This window comes from Corvus kubaryi, unplaced genomic scaffold, assembly GCF_017639235.1.
Source record: "Corvus kubaryi isolate FWS band 111438036 unplaced genomic scaffold, C.kubaryi_AGA036_p1.0 37341, whole genome shotgun sequence".
Lineage (NCBI taxonomy): Eukaryota > Metazoa > Chordata > Aves > Passeriformes > Corvidae > Corvus > Corvus kubaryi.
The window spans coordinates 10420052-10443214 of record NW_024581112.1 but is presented as its reverse complement, the minus strand read 5'-3'; the positions used below and the strand labels follow the sequence as shown (position 1 = coordinate 10443214).

Genomic DNA, 23163 nt, shown 5'->3' with positions numbered 1-23163 from the left:
GGAGGAGGAGGAGGAGGAGGCAGAGGAGGAGGCAGCGGAGGAGGAGGAGGAGGAGGAGGATGTGGCCGGGCTCCGCTCCTCCCTCAGGGCGGGCCGAGTAAAACCGCCTCCGGCCGCGGCCTCTCCCGCCCCGTGCGCGGCCGTGATGTCGCTGCTTCGCGGGCCGCGGCCCCGCGCCGCCGGCAGGAAGGGCCCCAGGAAGGCGGTGGTGGCCAAGCGGGACTGGGATGTAAGTGCTCCCCGCTCTGGGCTGCCGGGCGGCCTCCGCTGGGAGAAGGGCCCGGGAGCCTCCGTGCCCGCGGCTGGGGGAGCCACCGCCCTCCGTAGGGGCTGTCCCGAGGAGACCCCCGGGTTGCGTGGGGGTTCGTGCGGGCAGACACGCTGTGTGCAGGGGGACACGGCCCCTCTGGTTCCCTTGGCCCTGCTGGAGGCCCGGCCTCCTGCGTCTCCTGTGGGAAGAGCGCGCCCAGGCTTGGTGGAGGTGTTTTTTTTGGTGGCTGCCTCGCCGAGGCTGGAACGCTCTGCAGCGCCGTAAAAGTGCACCGGAGTGTACTGTTAGGCTAACTGTATTGTATTTTAAAAGTTATTTGGGGTTTTTAAAAAATGTAGCTAAAAAAACCCAGAACAGTTTGCTCTCAGTTATGACTTTTGACGTGTTCCCTGGTTCCTGTTCGCAGAGTACCGTCCATGACTTGACAGTGCACCGTGCAACTCCTGAGGATATTGTGAGTTTAATAGCAATCACTAATCTGTCCCTGTGGCGAGGGCATTTAGCTGCTTGTCTGACATAAAAAGTGCTTACCATGTTTACGGGGATATCTTCTGCCAATGTTTAATCTCCTTTTTAAGCTTCTGAACATGCTGGCTCTTTAGTGCTGGTTTTTTGTTTTTGACATTGAGCATCCCCAGGTCTGGCAGTTGGTGTTTCTCAGTTTTCTGTTCCCACTGGGAAGCAGTCGCTGCAGTGTTTATTTCAATAAACTGCATGCCATCATAAAAGCGTAAAAATGTAAATACATGACAGCTCAGTGGATTAGTTGAAGGTCTCATCTCTGCTGGGAAGGACTGAAAGATGTGCTTTATCTGAGGAGGCGCTCTAATTCTGAAAATACTTAATTTTTATTTAAACAATTTAACACAATTTCTTTATACTGAGTGATCTGTTCATTGCAAAGTATGTGGATTCCATTTACATTTTCTTGGTAGCATTAATTACCAGGATGGAAGAGGCAGTTTGAGCTATAGGTTTGTCAGGAGAGATGGTCACAGCAGCAGAGAGAGACTTGATTCTACAAGTGTTTGGCTTGATAGCTTCTAGAGACTTTAACAAGCTCCTCACACATTTAATTTCTTTAATTTGTATTTAAACTATATATTTTTGTATATACCTTGTTGTTAGAAGAAGAGAAACACTATGTCTGGTGACTGACAGTATTAAATCAGAAGGCATTATGTCTTTTTATGCGCCTTATAGGTAGTAGTGTTTGGGTTTTGCCTTCCTTTACAGCTGATAAAACTCTTGCTGAGCAAGGGGTGTAGGGCAGGTGGAAACAGACTTTTCCCATTTACCTTTGGAGCTGCTTTAAATTTGACTGGTACTGGAGGCCTTTTACACTTGTGGGTGTTTGTGAGGCTGTCATTGGTACTACCATGAAGTTAACATAAATAATGTTCAGTGCACAAATGATAAAATCAAGAGGAGCTTGTTAGCATTGCCCGGCAAACTTTGCCTAAGATTGATTTTTGAAATGGTTTCTTTTACGTTTCCATAGCTGCGTCGCCGTGAAATACACAAATCAAAAAACAAAGCACTGGCACATCTGGAACTCCAAGAGAAAGCACTGAACAGAAAGTGGAAGAAGCAAAAGCAACTGGATTTGGATTCCTTGGAGAAAAGGAAATTGGCTCTGATGCGTGAGGTGAGAACTAAATTTGCACTTGCATCCTGCTGCAGGTGATCTGCAGCAGTATTGGAAAACTGCTCTTGCACATAGAGCAACAGTTGCTCCTCTTGTTGGATAACTTAATTTTGTATATGCATACACTCCGTGTGCTGCATGCATGCCGTGGTTGGAGCAGACTGCCTGCCATACCAACTGTTATGTATAGTTGCACATTTGACACATGTTGCCTGGCTGTGCCCTCTGTCATTCTGCAGGCCTCTTTTCATCTGAACAGGAACTGTTTGCAGAGTTCAACTGTTGTAAAAAGTTTGTGTGTTCTTTGGGTTCTCATTGCCAGCTTGCCTTTTCTTCCTCGTGTCTAGCATTTTTCTTTGATGCAAACATGAACGTTTCTGGGAGGGACGCTGCTTATTTAAACAGAGAAAGTGCAGAGTCAATGGGGCTGAAAGGGTGAGGCAAGAAGTTGGTAAGGGAGGAAAACTGACAAAGATTGATGAGCTGTGGCTGACAGGCTTCTCATCTGAGGATTGAAAAGCTTGTTCTCTCAGCATTCTAAAGTGCTCTGACTGTAAATATATTATTTAATTTGCTTTTGAATATTGAACTGTAGCAGTAAACCTAAGCCTAGTTAACAGAGAGAGTAGCTGGCACTGAAAAGTGGTGGTAGATCTCGTTCTGTTTCACATAGCAGGTCACTCCTTGCCATGTGTTATGAAAACTAATCTGAAAATTAGCTTTCAGACCTCTGTACTTGAACAGACTGAGAATTCTTCTTGTTGGTAAAGAATGGTGACGAACAATGTTCACCTAGCAGTTAAAATAAACATGATCTGGTAGTTCTGTAAATGTGCAGTGGATTAACCATCACAGACTTCATTGTTTTGTCTTCTGTAATTTTTCAGAAGTCTTTTTCTGATCTCTGAGAACATTCAAGCATAGACAAACAAGTAAAAATACTTAGAATTGAAGATCACCACCTTGTTTTCTATTTGACCCCAAATATTTGACCCTATTTGACATCTGCGGTCACAGTAGAATTTTTGTGTTATGGATATTTTGCTAATCAAGCCTCAGACTTTGACTTTTGTTACTTAGGTACTTTTCTGCCAAGTGCATTTCAGCAGAGTATTCAGAAAATCCCCCTTGGACCTCTAAATGAGTTTCCCTAAAGTAGTAGCAGCCTAGTTTCAACAATGCTTCCATGCAGAAATCAATTATGTGTCACAAAAGGTAGATTAGACCACCCATTCTAAGATTCGTCTGGACTACCTATTATGTGACTTCATTCTTTTGCAGATGTGAAACTCATGTTTGGGAAATAGTCTTCTATATTTGTTGCTGTTTCTAATGAAAGTGCACAAATCTCAATTCCTCCTGAGTGGCTCTGCCCTTTATATTTAAGATACTACTTTATGCAGTTTGCTCTGTGTCTACTTCTGAATCAGAGAAAAGGAAGACAAAAGGAAAAGATGCCAGGCACGATGAAACAGATCTGGCTGTTGCTGTTTGAAACGTGGGCATCCTCTTGTGAGTAGAGAAAAACAAAATAAGTAGAGGAAAGTTACCATTTCCCCCTCTCCCTAGCTTAAATCTTGTTAATTGCCAGGTCCTGTTGTTCAGAGTAACTGTGGAGACTCTGTGTCTCCCCTTAGAGCAAAACCACTGCCAATTGTTTCCTTGTCTCTGTTACCTTGGTGATCTTTTACTGCTGTCAGTGTAACTTTCTAAGCCTCTTGAATCCTCCTCAACTGCAAAATACTCGGAGACAAAAGCTAAGAAGGTGCTGCTATTAGTGTTGTTTCTCTTGTAGTTGTATGTTGAACAGAAAGACTTTACAAAAGAGTTACAAAATGGATAAGCAGAATTTTAATGTTTTGGGGATTTGTCTGCCTAAAAATCTGAACAAAAAAATAATGTAAGTTCACCTCTGTGACTGGGGAGTTTGAATGTGCAGGTACTACACTGATTGGTCCTGTAACAGCTTATTTTTTAAATAATGTTAGTGTATTGCACCAAAGGGTAGTGCTGAATGGGTTATTGTAGTGGGGAGATTTTAGGATGAGTCCAGTTTTTATTTTTCTTCGGTAACAATCTGAAACAGGAGGGAATGTGATTTTTAATGAAATTCGTAGGTGGTACCAAACTGGGACAAAGTACACTGCTCAATGAATTTGTTCAGGGTGTGTAAATGGGCCTAGAGGGGTTACAAGATGATATCACTTTTTCTTCTCATCACATGCAAAGGTGAGCTAATCTACCTTGGGAGCAATGCTCTAAAAATGTTCATAACGTGTTCAGCAGGAGGGTAGAGCTTAGGAACCTGCTGATGCCAAAAAGGATCTAGTGAGGAGGGTAAAAACAAACTAGTCAGGATAATTTTTCTGATTATACACATCACTCTAATTCTAATTGCCTTCAGGAAAGGAGTAATATAAACTTTTTTCCTTTTTTTCTTTCTATATTTTTTTTCTTCTGCCAATCTGGTATGATGACTTTGTCAAAAAACCTGCATTGCTTTGATGTCAGATGGCTAAATGGAAAGACAAGATTTAGTTTGTATCAGGTATGAAAATTCAGTAGTGGTCTGGGAAAGGAGATATGTGAAGTGATTGAAAGATGAATATTCACTGATTTGCTAAATGATTATGAGACTAATCTCCTGCAGTGTAATGCAAGCTCAGAAGACTAGAAAAACACGGAAACTCAGATATGTAGGGAAACTTTGTGATGTAACAAAGCACGTAGTAAAATAGGGGGTTGAGGAGAAACAAGTGAAATGCCATTTGCTAGAATGTTTTGTATGAGGCTAAATGTAAGCCAGCAAACTTACCAATGGACATTGAAAGGAACTCTGGAGATAATGGCATAGAGTGCTCTGAAACTGTTGCAAAACAGTCTGTCTTATGATTCCTGGGGGAACAAAAATTGTCACTCTGTTTTCAAAGACATGAGCCTTTTCTGGGGGGTCTTCTAAAGTACTTGTAGTCTCTGGATCAATTTGATGAACCACGATGAAGTGGAGGTCAATTACATATCTGCTCTCAGGTGTTCAAGAATAACTACCTTCTCCCCAGGTGGTGGGATATAATTTTACTAGTTTTCCATTTCCAGCTTTGTGAATGAAACCAGGAGTCAGCGAGGAGTTCTAAATTGTGTTCTGCCTACAAAGCCACATCCCCAGTCAGCTCCATTTGGCTCATGGTGGCTGGATGCCTCTTGCCTTGCACTGCAAGACATCCTTCCTTAGGAAGCACTTGTTGTGATGGACTTCAAAAGCTAGAGAGAGACTTTGGGAGAAACAATTTGAATACAGAAGCTGTATCTTCTGGAGATTCCAAAAATGTCTTCTGATGCCAGATGCAGTCAGCTGTGTTTACCTCTGCTGGAGCTTTTGGTGGTATGTGGCTTAAGTTTTAGGTAGTATTTTCAGGAGCCAAGACTGAGTGAAACAAGTCTGCTTGAATTGGTTTGAATCTAATCAAATAGTACATGTTTTGGGTGTCAGATACATGTAAGTGTTCTATGCCGTAACAACTTTGAGATCAAATGTTTTGAGGATGCATACTGATTTATTTTTAAATTGCTAGATGTGTCTTTATTTTGATGAGCGTGTCATAAATACCCAGCTTCTTGTGTTAGGCTGAGAGGAGAAGGGAGTGAGAGGATTTGTTCTAAAGACAGTAAATTCTGATGGGAGCCCCAGAAGTAATAACTATTTAATTTTTCAGAAAAACGGTATGAATTCTAGTTACTCAGAATGAAGTATGGTTTTTTGATGTATCTTATTTAGGATCTAATTGAACAATACCAACTTGGCAAACGTTGTCCTGTTGGCTGTTCTCTTGGTGACAGTGTGGAATAACAATACCAGAAAGAAAGGAAAAAACTCAGTCTGCCCAGTGTAAAGTTTCCTTATACACTGTACTTTCAGATTCTGTCTGATCAGTACCATTTGCAAGATGTATTGGAACGATCTGGTCAGGTTATGGCTGTGGCAAAAGGCTTGTTTGGGGATGCTCCTCGCACACGAACAGGTAGAACATCTCATCTGTATGTGGTAGTACATTTAAGATTATCTCTTTGCTTTCCATAAATGGTCTTGCTTTGCAAAGTGTTCTTTTTAACTGCTTTCATCTCATCCTCTAACATAGTATGATTGATCCTGCTCATATTGCAGGGGAGGGTGGCTGATGGCTGGTTATTCCACTGTGGAATTTCACATCTTGTACTCTGAAGCACCTCATGCTCACCATTTCACAGCCAAGCTACTGGCCTGTGCAGGGCACCAGTTGGAGCTGCTGCAGTGGTTCTCATTGCTGCATGGGCTGACTCTTTGCTCTTGGATATTGCTGAAGATTTATCAGCAATTCCTGAATGAGGCTTTTCTTAATATGGCTTGTGGATCCTTGTGCTGCTGAAAGGCTGGACTGGCTGTCTGCATGTGAAATCTTAAACCTAGGGGTTTTTTTCTCTGTAGGCTGCCGTTCTCTTTTGTTCCCAGTGGCTGTTTGATCCTGCAAGCTGCTTTTGCACAAGTGTATTTATGCAGGTGGGAAGGACAAAAGCCGGGTATGTGGCCCAGTGTATTTAGTTAACCCTATGGTTGGTCTTTGGTTGTTGCTTAAAGTGACATCCCTGTGACCCTTTTTTTGTGAAGTACAGGAGCTTGATTTTCAGTACAAAGTGCTGCAACATAAGTACAGACCAAGCCCTCTGTGTTCTTCCCTGTGTTGTCTAATTCCTCTAGGTTTCCCTAATGTAACAATGGCTCCTAACTGTGACCTAGAATCATCTCAAGGACCCATTGTACAAAAAAGTCATCCTCCCAGTCAGCTTTCCATCCTTAGTGAATCTGTCATGGACTCCCAGGTAACGTATGTTTTGTTCATGCATGTCCTGTGGCTTTTTTGTTTGCACAAAATAAGAATATTCAAAGATAAGAGTTTCCAAGCAGAACTAAACAGGTTTTTGTTGATAACATTCATAGAAGACAAGGTTAATTAGAGGCAAGTTTGTTTTGTGAGACTCTGGAAATTGTGAATTTTTGATTTCTTAACCTTTGGATATGAGAAACAAGCATCGTTATGTCTTGTAGAAGCTCTCTCACATTAGCACACCCTCCCTTTTAAATTCTGGAATTCTCAGGAAGAGTACAATGTAATTCTAGTCTAAGAGAAGAACTTCTGTATCACTTAACTAATTGCTACATTTCAGATTTACCAGTTATGTGTGAGTATATGGGGACACAGCCATTTGTACCCCAATTCACTCCGTAGCCTTGATGAATCCTACAAATTTAACTTTTACTATTTTGCATTATTTTGCATTTATTCACATTTGTTGTAAACAATTTTAAAATTGTTTAAAATTTAATTTAGTTTGCCTTTGTGTTCTGTTTTCTTTTAATAACATGTTGTACCAGGAATGCTCACTGGGGTTTTGAGAACGGGCATATGATGCTCCCAGAAAACTTCCCACTGATGGAGACCAAACAGGCTGTTGGGAACAAAAGTGATGGTGTCATATTCCTGTGGTTCTCTACTCCTGTTTCCTACTAACTTGCACAAATATCTGTAATTTGAGCTGTAGTACCTCTGTGTTACATATTTTGGTGTGGTATTTGTTTTTCAGTTTTTTTAATATGAGGAGTTAACTGCAGCATCTTTGTAAGCTGTGTCACTGGATGCATGCTGCAGGATAAGCTGAAATTTTTAAAAGAAACACGTACTGATTGTCTGCCAACCTTCTGTGAGTTCTTCTTCTGTGCCTACGACAATCATAATTAAAGGCTCTCTGGTGAAACCTACCCAGAAGCAGATAAACCTGGTTTGAGGAACCCTAATTCCAAATTTGGTTGCTTGGATTTAGCTATAAATGTAGGACGTAGGATTGTATTTTGTTCTGGTTGCATTTTACACATAGAATATAAATGTAATTGTGGAGGTCTCATTATGAGGTTGTTTACCTTGTAATGACTGACTTTCAAATGACTGAAATTTTATAAATGCTGTGATTTAGGTTGCTTTTCTGTATTTTGCCTGCTGTATCTGTGCTTTGGTACAGCCTTAACAGCTTTTATTTTATCCTCTAGTTTGTATGGGTTTTCATATTTAATATAAGTCATACAAAGAAAAGGTTGGATATTGAATTGGTCACTTGCTGTGTTGTTTTCAGAGACAATTGTCAGTATCAGTATTTCTTAGGTACTAAAGTCCCCCAGAACTTCCCACAAAGGGTTTGGGTTTTCTTTCTGTGTGGTATTTTTATTTTAAGTATGTTTTGGAGGGGAAGACTAAAAGAAATGTTTTTGTTTTTTTTCTTGAAACAATTCCTTAAAATTGGTCTCTTAAGTTATTCTGAAGTCCCTTTTGTTTTCTTTGTTGTCTCTTGAAAAGGCTCTTAATGAAGAGGAGGAGGAAGCATTATCAGAAGATGGACACCATGACATTTTGGGTTTCAAATCCAACATCAATTCTGACAGGTCAGTATAAATACATCCATTCAGGTTTTCACCTGCTTTACACTGGAAACAGGTGGAGTTAAAAGGGTGTTGAATGGGTACAGTTAAGTCAGTTCTTCTGTTTCCCTTTGCCCTCCTTTCCTGATCTCAGAATTTCAGGGAAAGGCCTTGTTGTAACATTGAGACTGGGAATGAAAGTGAGCAGGGATCTCACCTGAGCAGTTGTAGATAATTCTAGAAGCTCTGTCTGGACAGATAATCTGGAATCATGCCATTGTCCTGTTACAGTTCACTGTTATGCTTGTTTTGAATGCAGGCTACTTCGGTTGTTGAGAGAAGAAAATTCCTTGGTGAATTCTCAGCTGTGGGTTGATAAGGATGTGAGAAAAACCACCTTATCAAAGGAATCAAATGTGCCTTTGACTCCAACAATTGTTTCTCCTTCATTGGATCAGTCAGGTGGGATTTACTAAATCACAGCAAATTTGTTAAGCTCTTCACAGGATCCTGTCTGGAATTCCTTTCCTGGGTGGGGGTGAGAGACAGAAATGTATGCTAATTTGGCTCAGATGAATTTCCAGACTAAAAAGCCAGCTCTTAACCATAAAATTACTCTGGAACGTATTACTATTAAGAACCTACCTGAAATATTTCACGTGTGCATTTTTTTGTTTTGTTTTGTGTTTAAATCAGCCCTCAATGCTACCAGTGTAATCAAGAGAACCCGTTCAAGACTTCAGAATGAAGATGAAGAAGAGTCTGTAGACTCCACTGACACTGTGAGACAAGTGCTGAATCCAAACTCAAGGAAACAGAAGCATATTGCAGCAAAGAGTTTAGTACTTTTAAAAATAATATACCCTTTGTCCAAGGTCCTTTAGTGTCATAAGAAAATGTGAATTGGAAGGGATTTTTGGAAGTCATTGCAGGGCTAATGCCAAAGTTTAGGTGGTCCTTGAGTCTTGAGCATATCTAAGGATGGATGTTCCACAGCTCCTTGCCTACTTCGCCTGTGTTCTGCATGTTTATCAGCAAAACCAAGTCTGTAGGAATCTGGGAACCTTAAATACGGCCCTTTGATGCTGCCCATTACTGTGCTGGTCATGGAGTTCTCTTCAGGGCTTTTCTAGTTCTGATACAGGTTAAAATGCATTTCAGTCCCCAGATCCAACACATATTTGTATGAGGGGACTGATAATCAGATACAAGCTGTAACATGAAGGGATTGTTGTAAGAGAGTTGCTTACTAAAGGTGAGAAAGCAGGTGATGTGGGTTAGCAGTAGAAAACTATTTCCATGCATTTAACTGGAAAGGAGAAAAGTACAAACAGGAGTATCCAAGAGAAAAGCACAAAGCAGTCATACTTGGGAGGTACTGTGGCTGCAGAAAATGTGGTTTTTGAGGATCTGAAAATAGGTGGAATGACTGGGGGACATTCTTTGATGGTCTGTTTCATCTTACAGCAAGAAAGGGCATTTCCTTTGATTTACTTCAATAAACAATGCAATTTCATTGGTACTGGGAAGATCTCTATACAAGTTGAAATTCCAGTGACCCTTTTTTTCTTTTCCTTCAGTGAAAAGAAAGCAAGCTGCACAAAACTCTGCAAGACAGAAGAGAGGTGATTCTCCAGGTAATTTAATCCAGACTGACCTTCAGAGGAACAACAAACCCAGCCTAGATGTTCTTAACCACATGATCCATGAAGTGGAGCGTGAACTGGAGGAATATGAACGATGTACAGGTCGTGAGGTCCAAAAAAAAGAGAGAAGTGAAGGCCTCTCTGGGTTTACACTGTCACTGGTGAACGCTCTCTGTCGTTTGATGCGCTACCTCAAAGAGGTGAGACACTTAGAACTGCTCCTGGAGAGTGAATGAAGGAGGGGGTAAAGTTACTTGACAGATGTGAACTTTGGTCTTTTCTGGCTTCCAGTCACTTTGCATTGTACTCTGATTATCACTGCTTATTGCTTGGCTTGCATGCAATTAGGAGTTAAAACTTCTCCCAGCTTTTTGTTGGGAACTGGTTTGTTAGGAATTAGTATCCCCAGTGAAAATGGAGGAGTTGACCACAGTGACAGTCTCTGTGTCTAAGAGCAGAAAATGCCGATTGAAGTATTTTTAAATTTGTTATTTACATATGCTCAGAGTTGTAGCAGGGTATTAACTACAGCATTGTTTACAAAATCATTTTCTTCCTTTGCCTCCCAAAGGTGATGCTATTGTCACTGGAGCAGTGGACCCAAATCCCCTATTTTCGTTGAGGGATTCCTTAGCCCTCTTTTTCTATCCATAACAGCAACTTTACCTTAAGGAAGAATGACCTGAAGTGCTCACTGTTACAGTGCACAGCTGGGAGTTAATGGAATTCCATAAAGAAGACCACCTGTGTGCCATGTAGAAGGTTTTTTTTAAAGAAGAAAAGGAAAATAAAGTGTATTCTATTTCATCTGTATCCCAGAGCTATCAATAGGCAGCAGTGCCTCCCAGATTCATTTGGTCTATGTGACATTTTAAACCTGATTATCACAGTTCCTGCACTCTTAATAGGTGCAGCAGAGTATATTATGGAAATCCTAATGCTCTATTTCATAGCAAAGGTCATAGATCTCTAATGTATGTGGAACTGTCTTATTTTGGTTCCTTTTCAGAGTGTATAATAAGTGAAAGGGGGAAACCCATCTTAGGTTAAAATTCTATTTTTTTTTCTTACTGGATGTATGATAACTTAATCCTTGTATTACTCTGTATTTAATCTGTATGAAAGAATTTACTTTGATTAAGTCCTGGAAGCTAACAGTAAATAATCAATCCAAGAGTGAACAGCAGCTACCAGCAGGAGATGGACTTCAGCTGAGAAAGTCTTGTGTTTTAAAGCAAGTTAGTACTGCTTGGCCTTGGTTAAAATTGTAATACCAAAACAGGGAATTAAAATTGGTTCTTTTGCAGTTATAAGAAGGGGTCTTAGAATTCCAGTCGAATGTTTATTAGGAATACTTCAATTTAATAGCATCAAATTCATGTTGTAAATGTAATGGCAGTTATAATCCTATTTAGATTGTCTTTAATTTGTTTTCTACAGAAATGAGTTATTCCTGAGCCTCAGACTTCTTCTAAAGCTAATCCCATGTTTTTTCTTGTTACCATTCCATCCTTCCAGAAGTTGATTATTGCTTTCAGAATTGTCTGCAACACTCATAAATTTACTACCTAAATTCTGAAGTAGCAATCTGAAGAAGTCACTCAAGCTGCATAATGTAATTAATTGTATTCAGGCTTGCTTGAGATAGACACTGCATTCATAATCTAAAGTGACTTTTCTCCTTTTCAGGGAGGTTTAATTACAATTAGAATTTGAGAATTTGCTGGGAAGAAGTACACCTTGTCTTGAACTTTTCCTAAAACCTGGTCCCTGTCATGGCAGACATAAATCAAGCACTTACGTGCACAGTCTGTCTTGCCTAGCCAGCAGAGTTAGCAGAATTCCAATGCCTGAAATATAACTGGCAGTGCCTTTTAAGAAAATGGCTTTGCAGGGGATATTTTAAAGGCCCAATTTTAGTTAGACAGTCAGTCTTCATGAGGTTTCAAAGATTTTAGATTCTCTTCATCATCTTCCAGTTTTGCTGCAGAAAAGCAGAAGGATTACAATAAAGGATGTTGCTTAATTTATTCTCAAAATTGTATCTAAAAAGTAGGAAGAGAAACTTGAATTTAGTAATATTTCATGAAATATTATTATTAAGTGATTTAAAAACCAACACCTATAAGAAGGAAATTGTGAATACAGAAGAGGCTAGAGAAAAGGAGAAAAAGAAACTTCTGGTGTGCTTGCAAAACCATACAAAATTCTTGAAGGAAAATGGATAAGTCTGACTTGGTTTCTGAACTAATTTTTGTATCAACTTCCAAATTTAGAATGAATCGTTCCCTCCCCATCCCTATTCTGCTAAGAATACTGTTTCTTTTCCAGGCCCACATAACAAAGAGAGTATGGGCATATTCCCTGAATCTGTGCTCCTCTGTTCTCCCTCTCTGCTGCATGTTCTGGTGCAGTGGTAAAGCTCATGTGGTTAGTGCCACATCTGGCAGTGGGCTGGGATAAAGATACTTCTTCCAGGGTAGACCAGACCCAAATCCTACCTGGTGGTAGGAATGGATATTAACCTGATATTTTCCCCATGCCTAAATGTAAGACAGAGCTGCTTGGCAGCTTTTGCTCCAAGACTAGGTCAGTGCTGTGCAGGATTAGTAGATACAGTAGCTCATTCAGATGATCTAAGGCATCAGTAGGCTTCATCACTGCTATCAGGGTAGAAGTGCTTATTTTGTGCTTTGGTTTCTGAAAAAGAGGGGACCATGTACAGTTTTTTTTAATCAATTTTCTGAGCCAGCATGCTTCACTTGGATCAATACAAAAAACCCTGTTCTCTCTAGCTGGAAGAGAAATGGAAAATGGATGCCTTGTCTCTCATATACTTCAGGGAGGTGTGTCTAGTAGCAGTGTCTGTGAGTTAGTCTCAAAAATATTTATTCATTCATTTCATGTGCATGCAGAGCTGATATGTTTTGTCATAACACTTCTGAAACCCTCTAGAACTTTTTCTCTCTAATGGAAAACATTAGAAAGCAAGTACTTTCTCCTTACTTAGTCAAATTTGTCTTCATTAATGAATTAGGGAAGCTAAAGAATAGGCACAAGCAGAACAGGATGCTGACAAGCATCAGTACACCTGGAATTATTTGATTCCTGCATGAACATTCAGTGACTTAAGAAACTGTATCAGTGCAGAAAGAAAATGCTTGTAGTTACATCCTGTAAAAATTGTAAAGGCAGAAGAACAAGGATGTCTAGGATTCCCTACAGTGTCCTGAAGTAATAAAGAAAAAACAGTAAGCTCTCTGACAGGTCTCAAGCCCTGACAATTGGATTTTGTCATGAAAGTGATGAAGTCAATTTACAAATAGTGGGAAGAGTTGTTACATGATGATGTCATAATGACTTATTCCTGTTTTCAGATGTGAGTCTGGATTGGTTTATAGTAGGTTTTTGGGTTTTTTCTCCCTCTTTAGACTGAAATGCAGCTGCATGAGAAAGAGATGATGAGGCAGCAGCAGCAGGAGATGTTGAATGAACACAGAGAACTGATTGATGCTCTGACTGCAGAAGTACTTCAAGTAAGGGAAGAAAACATTACTATGCAGGTACTGAGCCCCTCTTGCTCCTTACCCATCAGGATGACTTGTTAGAATTCTGAGTTCTGTTGCAAATATGGGCTGAGATGCATTGTCTCATGTTCTGGAGATTTTAACAATAAACAGAAAGAAAATGATAAAATTGAATGAGGAGCCTGAGAATTACAGTAGCAGGTATGGGTATGGAATGTTTGGAAAATTGTGTCGTTTTATATAACTTCAAAGCCTGAGAAAGTGCTGGTTCTGTGAAACTGGGCTTTACTTGATCCACCTACAAGTTTAGGCACGTTCCTTCATAGTTCTATACTGTTAACACTACTGGAGCAATAAGTAGATGTAATACCACATTTTCCTTTTTTTAGTTTGCAGTGCAGGTAGATTTGATCAATGGCTACATTTGGGAATGGAGGGATTAAGAAACCTTAGAAAGGAAGTGAGGTCATGAGTAAGAAAAGGGAAAGCAAATAATTTATAAATGAGAAACACGGAGACAATAGTATTTAATACCTCACTGGAATCCTACAGACTCACGCAGTAGTATTGAGAGGCCAAATTTCTTCTCAGGGCTGCTTGTAGTATATAATTTTCTAATTTATGTTGGTAGAACAAAAATTTCTGTAATTCTGTGTATGTTTTTTTTTTTTTTTTCCTCCTTTAGAAGAAGCTTCAGCAATACATGACAGTAACAGATGAAAAGCTGATTTGTCTCACACAAGCATTTAAAGGCCTCCCTTTGGTAGAACCTGAAAGAGAACAAAGTCCAAAACATTTTGGAATTGCAGGCAAAGGTCCAGCAAACAACCAAGGTGTGTACATGATGTGTGAAGGATGAAGGAAGAGTTGTGGCTAATTTATCCCTGTAGTGGAAAATCTGGTGTTTAATAGGTGTCTGCTTGCACAAGTACCTCTTGCATGAGCGTGAATGTCACTTCTGTAAATTCCCATGCCATGGGTTCTGCTGGGAGCACAAGCAAAGGAGGAGAATAGCTTTCCCCCATTAAGATGGCTTCCAAAGTCAGTTTCATTCTGAGGGTTGTGAAAAAACCCCAGAAACCCAAAGAAATCAAACCCAACAGAACCAGGATCTCAGCTTCCTGTTGCTGAGCAGGCTGACAGTCTGAGACTGGCTCTTCCATAAGACACTGGAGGTTGCTGCTGGCCAAAACAGCAGCAGCTGAGGCCCAGAAACCAACCAGTCAGAGAGGTCTGGTACTTGGTATTTGTGACTTTGTGAGAGGGGAGTGACCAGCTGAGTGCTGTGTGACATGGGGACAGGCTAAGCTAAGGCAGCAGCATTGGTGGCCAGATTACCCAAAGATGATTCACCTTGGACTGTTAACCACCTTTCACCACTGAGTTTTCTCCCAGCTGTTTTTCCTGGTTGGTTGTTTAAATGCATTGCTTTTGCTCTCAGGGTCAGTAACTTCTTGTGAATCCCAAGATTTCTCAGAGTTATTTGTATTCCATAGTTAAATGTTGGTTTTGTGAATCTTTTTGTACCTAAAAGCTTTCTTCCTGGAAGAATTTTCTTCTTGGAAAGAAGCCACATACCAGATCCTTTTTATTTTGTGCTTGACCCAGGCCTTGTAAAAGCAAACAAAAGGAAATCATCCCCCAAAATACAAAATCCAAACAGTCAGAAAAGCACCCCTCAAAAAAACTCCAACGTAACACCCAAACCTTTACATTCAAAAATTCTGCAGCACTAGAATTTCCAAATCTTCTTTCCTTACATTCCTTAGTTAAATACAGAAGAATAGCTTTTTTTTTTTTTACTGACAAGATATGTCATTTGAATTAAATGATAAGAAGATCAGCAGAGCTCCAAAAAGCCTTGAATTGTTTTCTACACCATTGTTGCCATCAAATTTATATTACGGGGCGTTAGGACAAGTGCATAAGTCTGAGTTTCCCAAGAGAATGTTACCAAATGCAGGTCAAATACCTGTTCAAGTCACATATCTGTAAGTCTTGTGCATGAGCTACAAACAGATCTCATACTACTATCCTGAAATTTTGAGGCTATGTGTAAGTGTTGTACTTGCTCTTATGGCCAGTAAAAATTTATAATATGCTTGAGTGAAAGAATGCTGTTCCTGCAGATGAGAGAAAAGGTAGGAGTGTGTGTGGAACATCCTCTACTCTAGTCTGTCTTTTCAGATACCTGAACATAAGAGTTGTCATTGAGATTTTTTCCTATTTCACTATGACCAGGTTTTTTTTTTTCATTTGTTTAACTTTTATCCTTGGTTTGTTTTTTCTTTAGAAAAACCTGATTTGACCTGTTCTGAGCCCAGAACTGGTGCAGGCAATAGGGAAAATATGCTGAAATTTCCACAGGGAGAACTACCTTTCACGTTTCCTCCAGGGCCAGGTGCCTCAGGTGATATGAGACCTGGTAGAAGCTTCCCAGCTCACATCTTCCAGCCAGCTGTGCTGTTGTCACCACCTCAGCAGAAGAGCAGTCAGGAATTGTCTTCCTTCCAGAATGGTGAGATCTCTGACTGCTGTAGACCTAGGAGTCTGTGTTGTGTGTTACTGTTTCAATCTCACAGTACCTTTGAAGATGTATTTTCTATGGAAAATTTTTAATCTGTATGCCTAGACATATTGGCCCTATAGCTGGAATATCCTACTGCTGCACCCAGATATGCATTTCTTTTGTTACTATGCCTGCTGCTAGACAGCCTGTACACTTCCTGTTTTCCATGTCCTGGCAGCAATCCTGTCAGTGGCAGTCCAGACTGACATTTTTATTTGGTATTCATTTTGATTATCATATCTGTGTGATTGCTGAAGCTCTTTGTCGATGACCTACAGCACATCATTTCAGATTTCCATCTGCTGATGGTGTAATCCAGCCTCCATCACCTTCAGTGGTGGGACCACTGAAGCCTGGAACTTCTGTTTCTGCAATCCATGTTGCAGACACACCAGGATGTCTGTAGGCTGTGTGCTCCTGCTTTGAGCCCATCTTCCCAGCAAAGGGTTTTTTGGAAGCTGTGGGAGCCAGGTTCCCATTGGGTTTCATTTAATACACAGGAAGTAGTTGAGGAAATTTTGGGTGAAATTATGTGGTGCCAGATAACCAGGTAGCTCAGTCTTGTGTCAGTATCCATAGGCCCTAGGGGTTTCATATTTTTAGCTCAGTTCTGGTGAACGGGAGGAAAAAAGTTCATCAGGGTGATTAGGGAAGGTATTTCTCATTTATCCTTACTGAAGTGAGCAGAAGGGAGCACCCTTTGTGATTCTCAAAATGAGCTGTTTCCTACTGCAGCTGTTACTGTAACCACAAGCATCCCACTGAACATGCCAGGGCCCTGGATAACACCCTTGTTGAGAGGTAGATAATGGTTGCTGACAAGAAGGAGGGTGCAGGAGTGGGTTTTGGGGTTTTCCTCCTTTTTCCTCCCTTTCAGCTGTGTTGCTTTGTAAGCCTTTTCCAAGACAGAATAATAACCAGAAGTCCTTTCGATTTTTAAGGAGTTAGTAGGGCAATTGGAAGTTTATGTCTAATTCAGCCACTTGGTGGGCTTCTGTGCTGTGAGGAGGTACATAAAAAATCTGGAAGAAATGAACTAAAGGTCTTGTTCTACAAAGAGCAATGTCTGGTTTCAGTCCCATTGAGAGCTGTCAGATGTCTTTTGTCAGTTGAAACAACAATGCAGAACTGTATTCCAAGACTTCTCTAAAATACATTGTTACTCTCTTAAGACTGATGCTAAATAGCTCAACAAATGTTCAACGTAATGAATGTTTCTTTATGCTCAATGATTCATAAAACACACTTGAGTGTAAATTTGTAAGTGTTCGTCTCTGCTCAAGAGGCTAAAGCTTGTGATGGATTGGGCTATTGGTGTATGAAGCATAGAAAATCTAGTTTTGATCACAGAATTCAACTTGGACTTAGCATGTAGCAGCTGACAGTGCTGTAACTTGAGTCATGTCTCTGTGTTGTGTTATCTCTTTGCTGATGATGATGACCAAAAAAATACGTAACTACTTTTGTTGGCCACAGTGCTTTCTCTTTAGGGGCTGAGTAAATAGTTTATTATCATGCAAAAAATCTTGAATTTTTTTGTTTTAGTATCCTAAAAGTTTTGTTAATAACCCAATATAAATATCAGAACTGAAACAAAAACTTAGTTTATCAAGTAAGGTAACTGAATTTTAGAAAATAGGGGACTAACTAAGAAGTAGTATTTGATCTGTCAGCTAAGAAACTGAAAACAATTATCTTCTTCTCAGGGACTTCTCTCTCAATCTCTAATTAAATCATTTAAATGTAAGACTGTTTGCAATAGGAAATACTAACCTGGTGAGTTCTTACAGCAGGATTTTGCATGGACTGAATTTGATCAGTAATATAACACCTTTCAGACCAGATGTTACAATACAAATTCCTGCTTGATTATTAGTAACCTGATGCAATAAAGTCACTGTTTCCTCAGTGAGGATCACATGTCCCTGTCCTTACTCTTCTTTCATCTCGTGTTTGTAGTGTTTGCAGCCATTTCCCAGTCTGCTGAAAGAGAGCCATGCAAGGAAAGGAGCTTACCTTCCTCCCTGAGAACACAGAGCACAACTGAGGAAAACTGTCCCATCTCTCGAAGGCAGCCAGTTCCGCCTGCAGCCAAAGACTTGGAGAGTTCCCACAAGAAAATTAATCTGTCCTGCCCAGGTGACACTGGGAAAAACAGCACAGCTGAAGAGTTACTTCAAAATGGTGATCTGCTGGGACAGATAGCTGAGCTCACACGGCAGAATGCTCTAATTAAAGCTCAGCTGAGCAAATTCAGAGGTGTCTCTGGAGACAAAAGTGATTGCCTACATCAGCCAGACCCAACACAAAATGCAGATCCTAGTCCAGACTCTTCACAAGGGCAGGTGAGAAAAGGAAGGATCTCCCTTCTGCTTTCCTGTAGTTTACTGATGCTTTTGTGTCTTTCCTGTTGGTTATTATTTTCATTTGTTTGCTTGAGGGCTTGTGATTTTTTAAAGTTTTTATTCCATAAACAGATCAGCAGTAGTTCCTCATATTGGGCCTATGTTGTATATGGGTTCTGAGAAGTGTACAGCACATTTATAAGTTTAGGATAAGACTATTCTGCAAAAAGAGGTGTGCTCAGTGCAATGTGATCAGGTGTACCTCTTGTAGTTCGGGTAATATTAGCAGTGAAAGCACTGCACCAACCCACAGGTTCTCGTCAAGCTTGTAAAATGCTTATTTAAAGCCATGTCATACATATCCTCTGCTACTGTGACCCTAAAGCACATGAGATTAAAGTTAGTGTAGATACATCTTCTGCAAATGTTTGATGATAGTGTATGTGCTTGTTGGGTCTGTCTTGTCAGTCCTCTTCTGTGAAAATCCCAAAGATTTTGGGAAAGAGAGACCTGGAATACTTCAGTTTACATGGAAAAACTTTAACCTGCAACTAAGCAGTTATTCCCAGTGAGTGAAGTTGACATCACAAAAACATCCCTGCCTTTGCTACTGTCTTGCTGTTGTGTGTTTCATCACAGTGACTGATTGATTGTTCAATTAAGGATCCTAAAGATTTAAAATTTCCTCATTTAAATGTAGGCTGATAGTGTTGTCACTTTCCACATTGTGTTATGTTGTGTAATATTTAGTCATTTGGTTGTACAGGGTGCTGCAAACTTTTAGTAAGTGGTGTTTTTGTGGAAGCAGTTGCTGAGAGGGAGGGGAAGAGGTCAAAGCAGATCAGGCCTTCCTTAAAGATGAGCTCCAGGACTTTCTGCTAGAAACCTGCTTTTGCTTCCCTGAATATGTCTCTCTGATTAAGTATATTCTTAATTGTAGTTAATTGCTGGATGTTTGGTGGGTTTGGTTTGGTGGTTGGTTTGGGGTTTTTTTTCTTTCTCAAATTATTTGGACAATAGCTGTATTTTTCCTACGTGAAGGAAGACCAGTAGAAAGTATTGTAATGTTTAATCAGTTAAGGACTTAGATTCAGGACAGCAAAAGGGACAAAACCAGATTTTGCACAGGAACTGCTATATAATTATATTCACTTTCAGTTTGAAAACTAAATGCTTAGAAGTACTTGAAATATATTGTATGCCCTCCTTGAGGGTGCCAATTGGAAATTTTTCATTGGAAGTAATTATCCCATTATCCAAGTAGAGTCATCTCATGGTATCGAGGAGCTTGGAGGAAAGAATAGCAGAGCTGAACCGCCAGAGTACAGAAGCACGGGATAAACTCTTGCAGTTGATAGACCAGCAGAAGTCAGCTGCTGCTGACATGGTCCCTCCTGTGCTGCCTCCTGTTCCAGCCCCATCCCTGAATTACACTGGTAAGTACCCAGCTTCAGGAGAAAAAAAACCTAGTAAAACAATGTTTTTCTCCTTTTGAGAGTCCTTATCTTACTGTATTAGTGGTTGTGGTCAGCAGTACACTTGCTGTTACTGACTGTGTGGGTACAAACACTCCTTACTTCGGAGAGCTAAAAACACATCAGCTAAACCTCTTCTAAGTTAACTTCTTAGTAATTAGTCTGCTGCAAGTACTGTGCTTCATGTTAAATCTGTTCTTTGCTGCGTTCTTGTCTGAAGAACAGGTACTGCATTTGGACATTAGTAGGAATTTCTCCACAGAAAGGGTTGTCAGGCATTAGAATGGGCTGCCCAGGGACATGGTGGAGTCACCATCCCTGGAGGTGTTAAGGAAAGACTGGCACACAGTGCCTTGGTCTGTTGGACAAGATGGTGTTCAAAGGTTGGACTCGATGATCTCAGATTTTCAACTTCATTGATTCTGATAGTCACTGGTGGGCAGCACTGGGCTTTTTAACCCATCCTCTATTGTGCTGCAGAATCTTGGGTGAAAAGACTGAAGTATTTATATAAGACTTCTAAAAATCATGGCAGAGTGGTTATCCTGTTCTCAACCACATTTTAGTTTTTGGTCTTTTGGGTACTCTTCCCATCAGACTGTCTTGCTCAGTTACTGCCAGTGCTAATAGAAAGGGATAACTGGAGCTTCCAGTCATGTAAAGAGATAAGTTAGCTTAGGGAATATTCTTGCTGATTCAAGATTCATAGATTAGCTGCCATATGTAGCTATAAAAAAAATTACTTTCTAGGAGGTCAGGGCTGCTTTACCTTTTCATGGAGTCATTGTCATTACAAGCAGAACTGCATGTGACCATGTACACATGCTCTATCTGGGACACCTGTCCTTTCCCTTGTGAAACCAGAGGGATGTATAAAGGGGGAAGGACTTGGAGAGAGGAAGGAGGGGGAGGAGGGAACCAGTGTGTGTGCATTTGCATGCAGGTGCAGATGCAGTGACTCATGGGTTGGGTCATAACACTTTCAGTGCTTCTTTGGCTGTTGTCATGTAAATTCAGCATTGTAAGTAAAATCTTAAAGGAACAAAGGTGAGAGATCAGAAGTCGATAAACCTCTAATTGCCAAAAACCACAGAAAATTTAACCATGGAAGAATCATTCAGTATCTGTGAGCATTGTCTGTAGTTGCTCTGAATATCTGCTCCCCATGTCAGTCATTTTCAGAAAGTGAGTATGGGGTTGATGTTTAACCTGATGTTTTACTTCTGGTCTGTATATTCTATGCAATTGGGAAGAGGTTGTGATACCTCTGAAAAAAATGGTAAAGTGAATGTTGTTGTGCAATGTTGCTGTGTTCTCATCAGAATCAAGCAATTATTTATTGCCTAGAACATGCAAGGAGGACAGTTGAAGTCTCTGTTCCTGGGGCAGTGGCTGTGGACAGGTCCAAGGATGACAGTGTTTCCCATGCCAGTATGACCAGTATAAGAAGGTAAAAGTTCACCCTTTACTATTTCATTTTTGTAGTATCTTAATTACCCATGCAGCAGAAATTGAACACAATGGAGAAATTGCCACATGCTTTTTGGCTTTGTGGGTTTTCCCTGACTTTCTCACATTAAATCTGTGGAATTGGGACAAAGGTCTGTCAGCTTTTTCACAACTTCCTTGGTTTTTATTTAAAATATCTGCAATCTGACATGAGACAGATGACCTGTGTTGTTGAAGACTGCTGATGAGGAGTCCTAACTCAGGATCAGAGATACTGTTCTAGTAGTCACGTCCATTTTTCGCTTTTTCAATCTTATTTTGACTATTTCCAGGTCTGTAGGAGACTCCAGCAAGCCTTGTTCACCTTTAAGTGCCACGTCAGAAAGTGCCAAATTAAATTCTGTCAGCCAGAGACCAAAGGTGAGACTGAAAAATTTTTTTATGTTGTCATAAAAGGAAGAAGATGATCATAATATGGATGAAGGGAGGAGAGCTCTGTCCTGTTTTAAATATCCTAAGGCTAGTATTAATCGATTCATGGCAGTTTGGATTATAGACAATTGGTAGGAAGAGACCTGAGAACTAGTGACATTCATTATTTTCTGCCACAGAGTTGTGTACAAGTGAATAACCCTTTTCTGCTGCAGCATCTTTGTGTGTTAGAACTGGAAACCTTTGGAAGTCTTTCCCTGGTGGCTCCAGAGAACCTCAAGCCATGATTATGATGTACTGGTAGAGCCACAGTCAAGAGGCAGGCAAGCTCTTACCTAGCTGTTGCACAAGTCAGTTGCTGAAGGATGAATAAATCCAAATGTAAAGAAAAAGCCCCAGTCTAGATTTCTGACTCCTGATGTGCAAAGAAAAGGATAGCCCACAGTGAGATGCTTTCACAGGGAACTCTGCAGGGGTACAATCTGATAAACCAGTCAGAGAGCTGTTAATAGGCTTGAAAGCAACCATGAGGACATAACCTACTTCCTGGTGTCCAAAACAACCTAAATTAGGAGTGATAAAGAGAGCAGAGTTAGGGTCTAGGACTCCCTATCCTGACAGCGAACTATACATCCCCAGAGGCAAAATTTGAAATTATTAAGGTTGAAGTAGGTGGTATGACTCCCTCCATGGTGCTGATGGCAAACAGTCCTAACACACAGGTCTGTGGGAAGTTTCCTGTGTATGAATCTGAACTGGTTTCTTTTTTTACAGGTAGAAAAGCAGAAAGAAGAAGGATGGTTTGCATTGTCAATGCACATTATGTAACAGAAGCTGAGCTCAAGTCCTGTATTTTTTAAATACTTTTTTATGAACCACAAATAAATCACAATTTCCCTCTACAGATGTACGGTTTAACTCTGAAGTGTTTTCATGTCAGTGCCATTAGTATGGCAAGGTCCATGTGCTTATCGTATTTGTACCCTACAGAGCACTCTAGGAAGCCCTGGGAATGAGTTTCTGAGCTGGATGCATTGCTGTGATCTTACACCTTTTCACCAAAAATTCTTTCCTGAGGTTGTAAACTCAGGCTGCTGGAGCTTTACAAGTGAGGACCTGGTTGCTCTGTTAAGTGTGCTGAAGGCAGGAGGTTTTAGAAATGGCCTGTGAAACTTTCTGGAGCATTTATTTGCACAAGACACAGGAATAAAATGTCGGGGAGAACTGAGATGAGGGAACGTACCTGCGTTGAAAAGGAACCTGGAGATTAGGAAGCCGTTCTGTTTCTGGTGGATAAGGATTTGTTCCTTCTGTGGTGTCTTGGGAATGTTTGTTTTTATCCCATACCATTTTTGTTTC

At 40.5% G+C, this 23163-nt stretch overlaps 1 protein-coding gene across 5 annotated transcripts; it reads left to right on the top strand.

Annotated features, from left to right (window-relative positions):
- Positions 1–93: 93 nt before the first annotated feature.
- Positions 94–22708, top strand: SPICE1 (spindle and centriole associated protein 1). 5 transcript variants are annotated; one of them, XM_042031157.1, is made up of 17 exons: positions 94–229; positions 678–725; positions 1773–1919; positions 5836–5938; positions 6652–6773; positions 8300–8385; positions 8681–8823; positions 9058–9198; positions 9942–10207; positions 13439–13570; positions 14220–14367; positions 15828–16052; positions 18063–18448; positions 19713–19884; positions 21271–21373; positions 21705–21792; positions 22579–22708. In XM_042031157.1, exons 1-17 carry the CDS (start codon positions 146–148, stop codon positions 22630–22632), a joined length of 2448 nt encoding a protein of 815 aa, XP_041887091.1. In that variant the 5' UTR covers positions 94–145; the 3' UTR covers positions 22633–22708. The 5 variants fall into 5 exon arrangements, with proteins under 5 accessions (XP_041887091.1, XP_041887092.1, XP_041887095.1 ...); XM_042031159.1 differs by lacking the exons at positions 94–229; positions 678–725 and adding an exon at positions 3201–3431 and having other exon boundaries at positions 1836–1919; XM_042031160.1 differs by lacking the exons at positions 94–229; positions 678–725; positions 6652–6773 and adding exons at positions 3201–3431; positions 4431–4467 and having other exon boundaries at positions 1836–1919.
- The last annotated feature ends 455 nt before the right edge of the window (positions 22709–23163 follow it).

What these genes read in the sequence shown, in the direction of transcription:
- SPICE1 (XM_042031157.1), top strand. Translation starts at nt 146, where the DNA reads ATGTCGCTGCTTCGCGGGCCGCGGCCCCGCGCCGCCGGCAGGAAGGGC. An exon ending in CAGACTCTTCACAAGGGCAG is followed by an intron (nt 18,449 to 19,712) that starts GTGAGAAAAGGA and finishes TTATCCAAGTAG; the next exon opens with AGTCATCTCATGGTATCGAG. An exon ending in AGTATGACCAGTATAAGAAG is followed by an intron (nt 21,374 to 21,704) that starts GTAAAAGTTCAC and finishes GACTATTTCCAG; the next exon opens with GTCTGTAGGAGACTCCAGCA.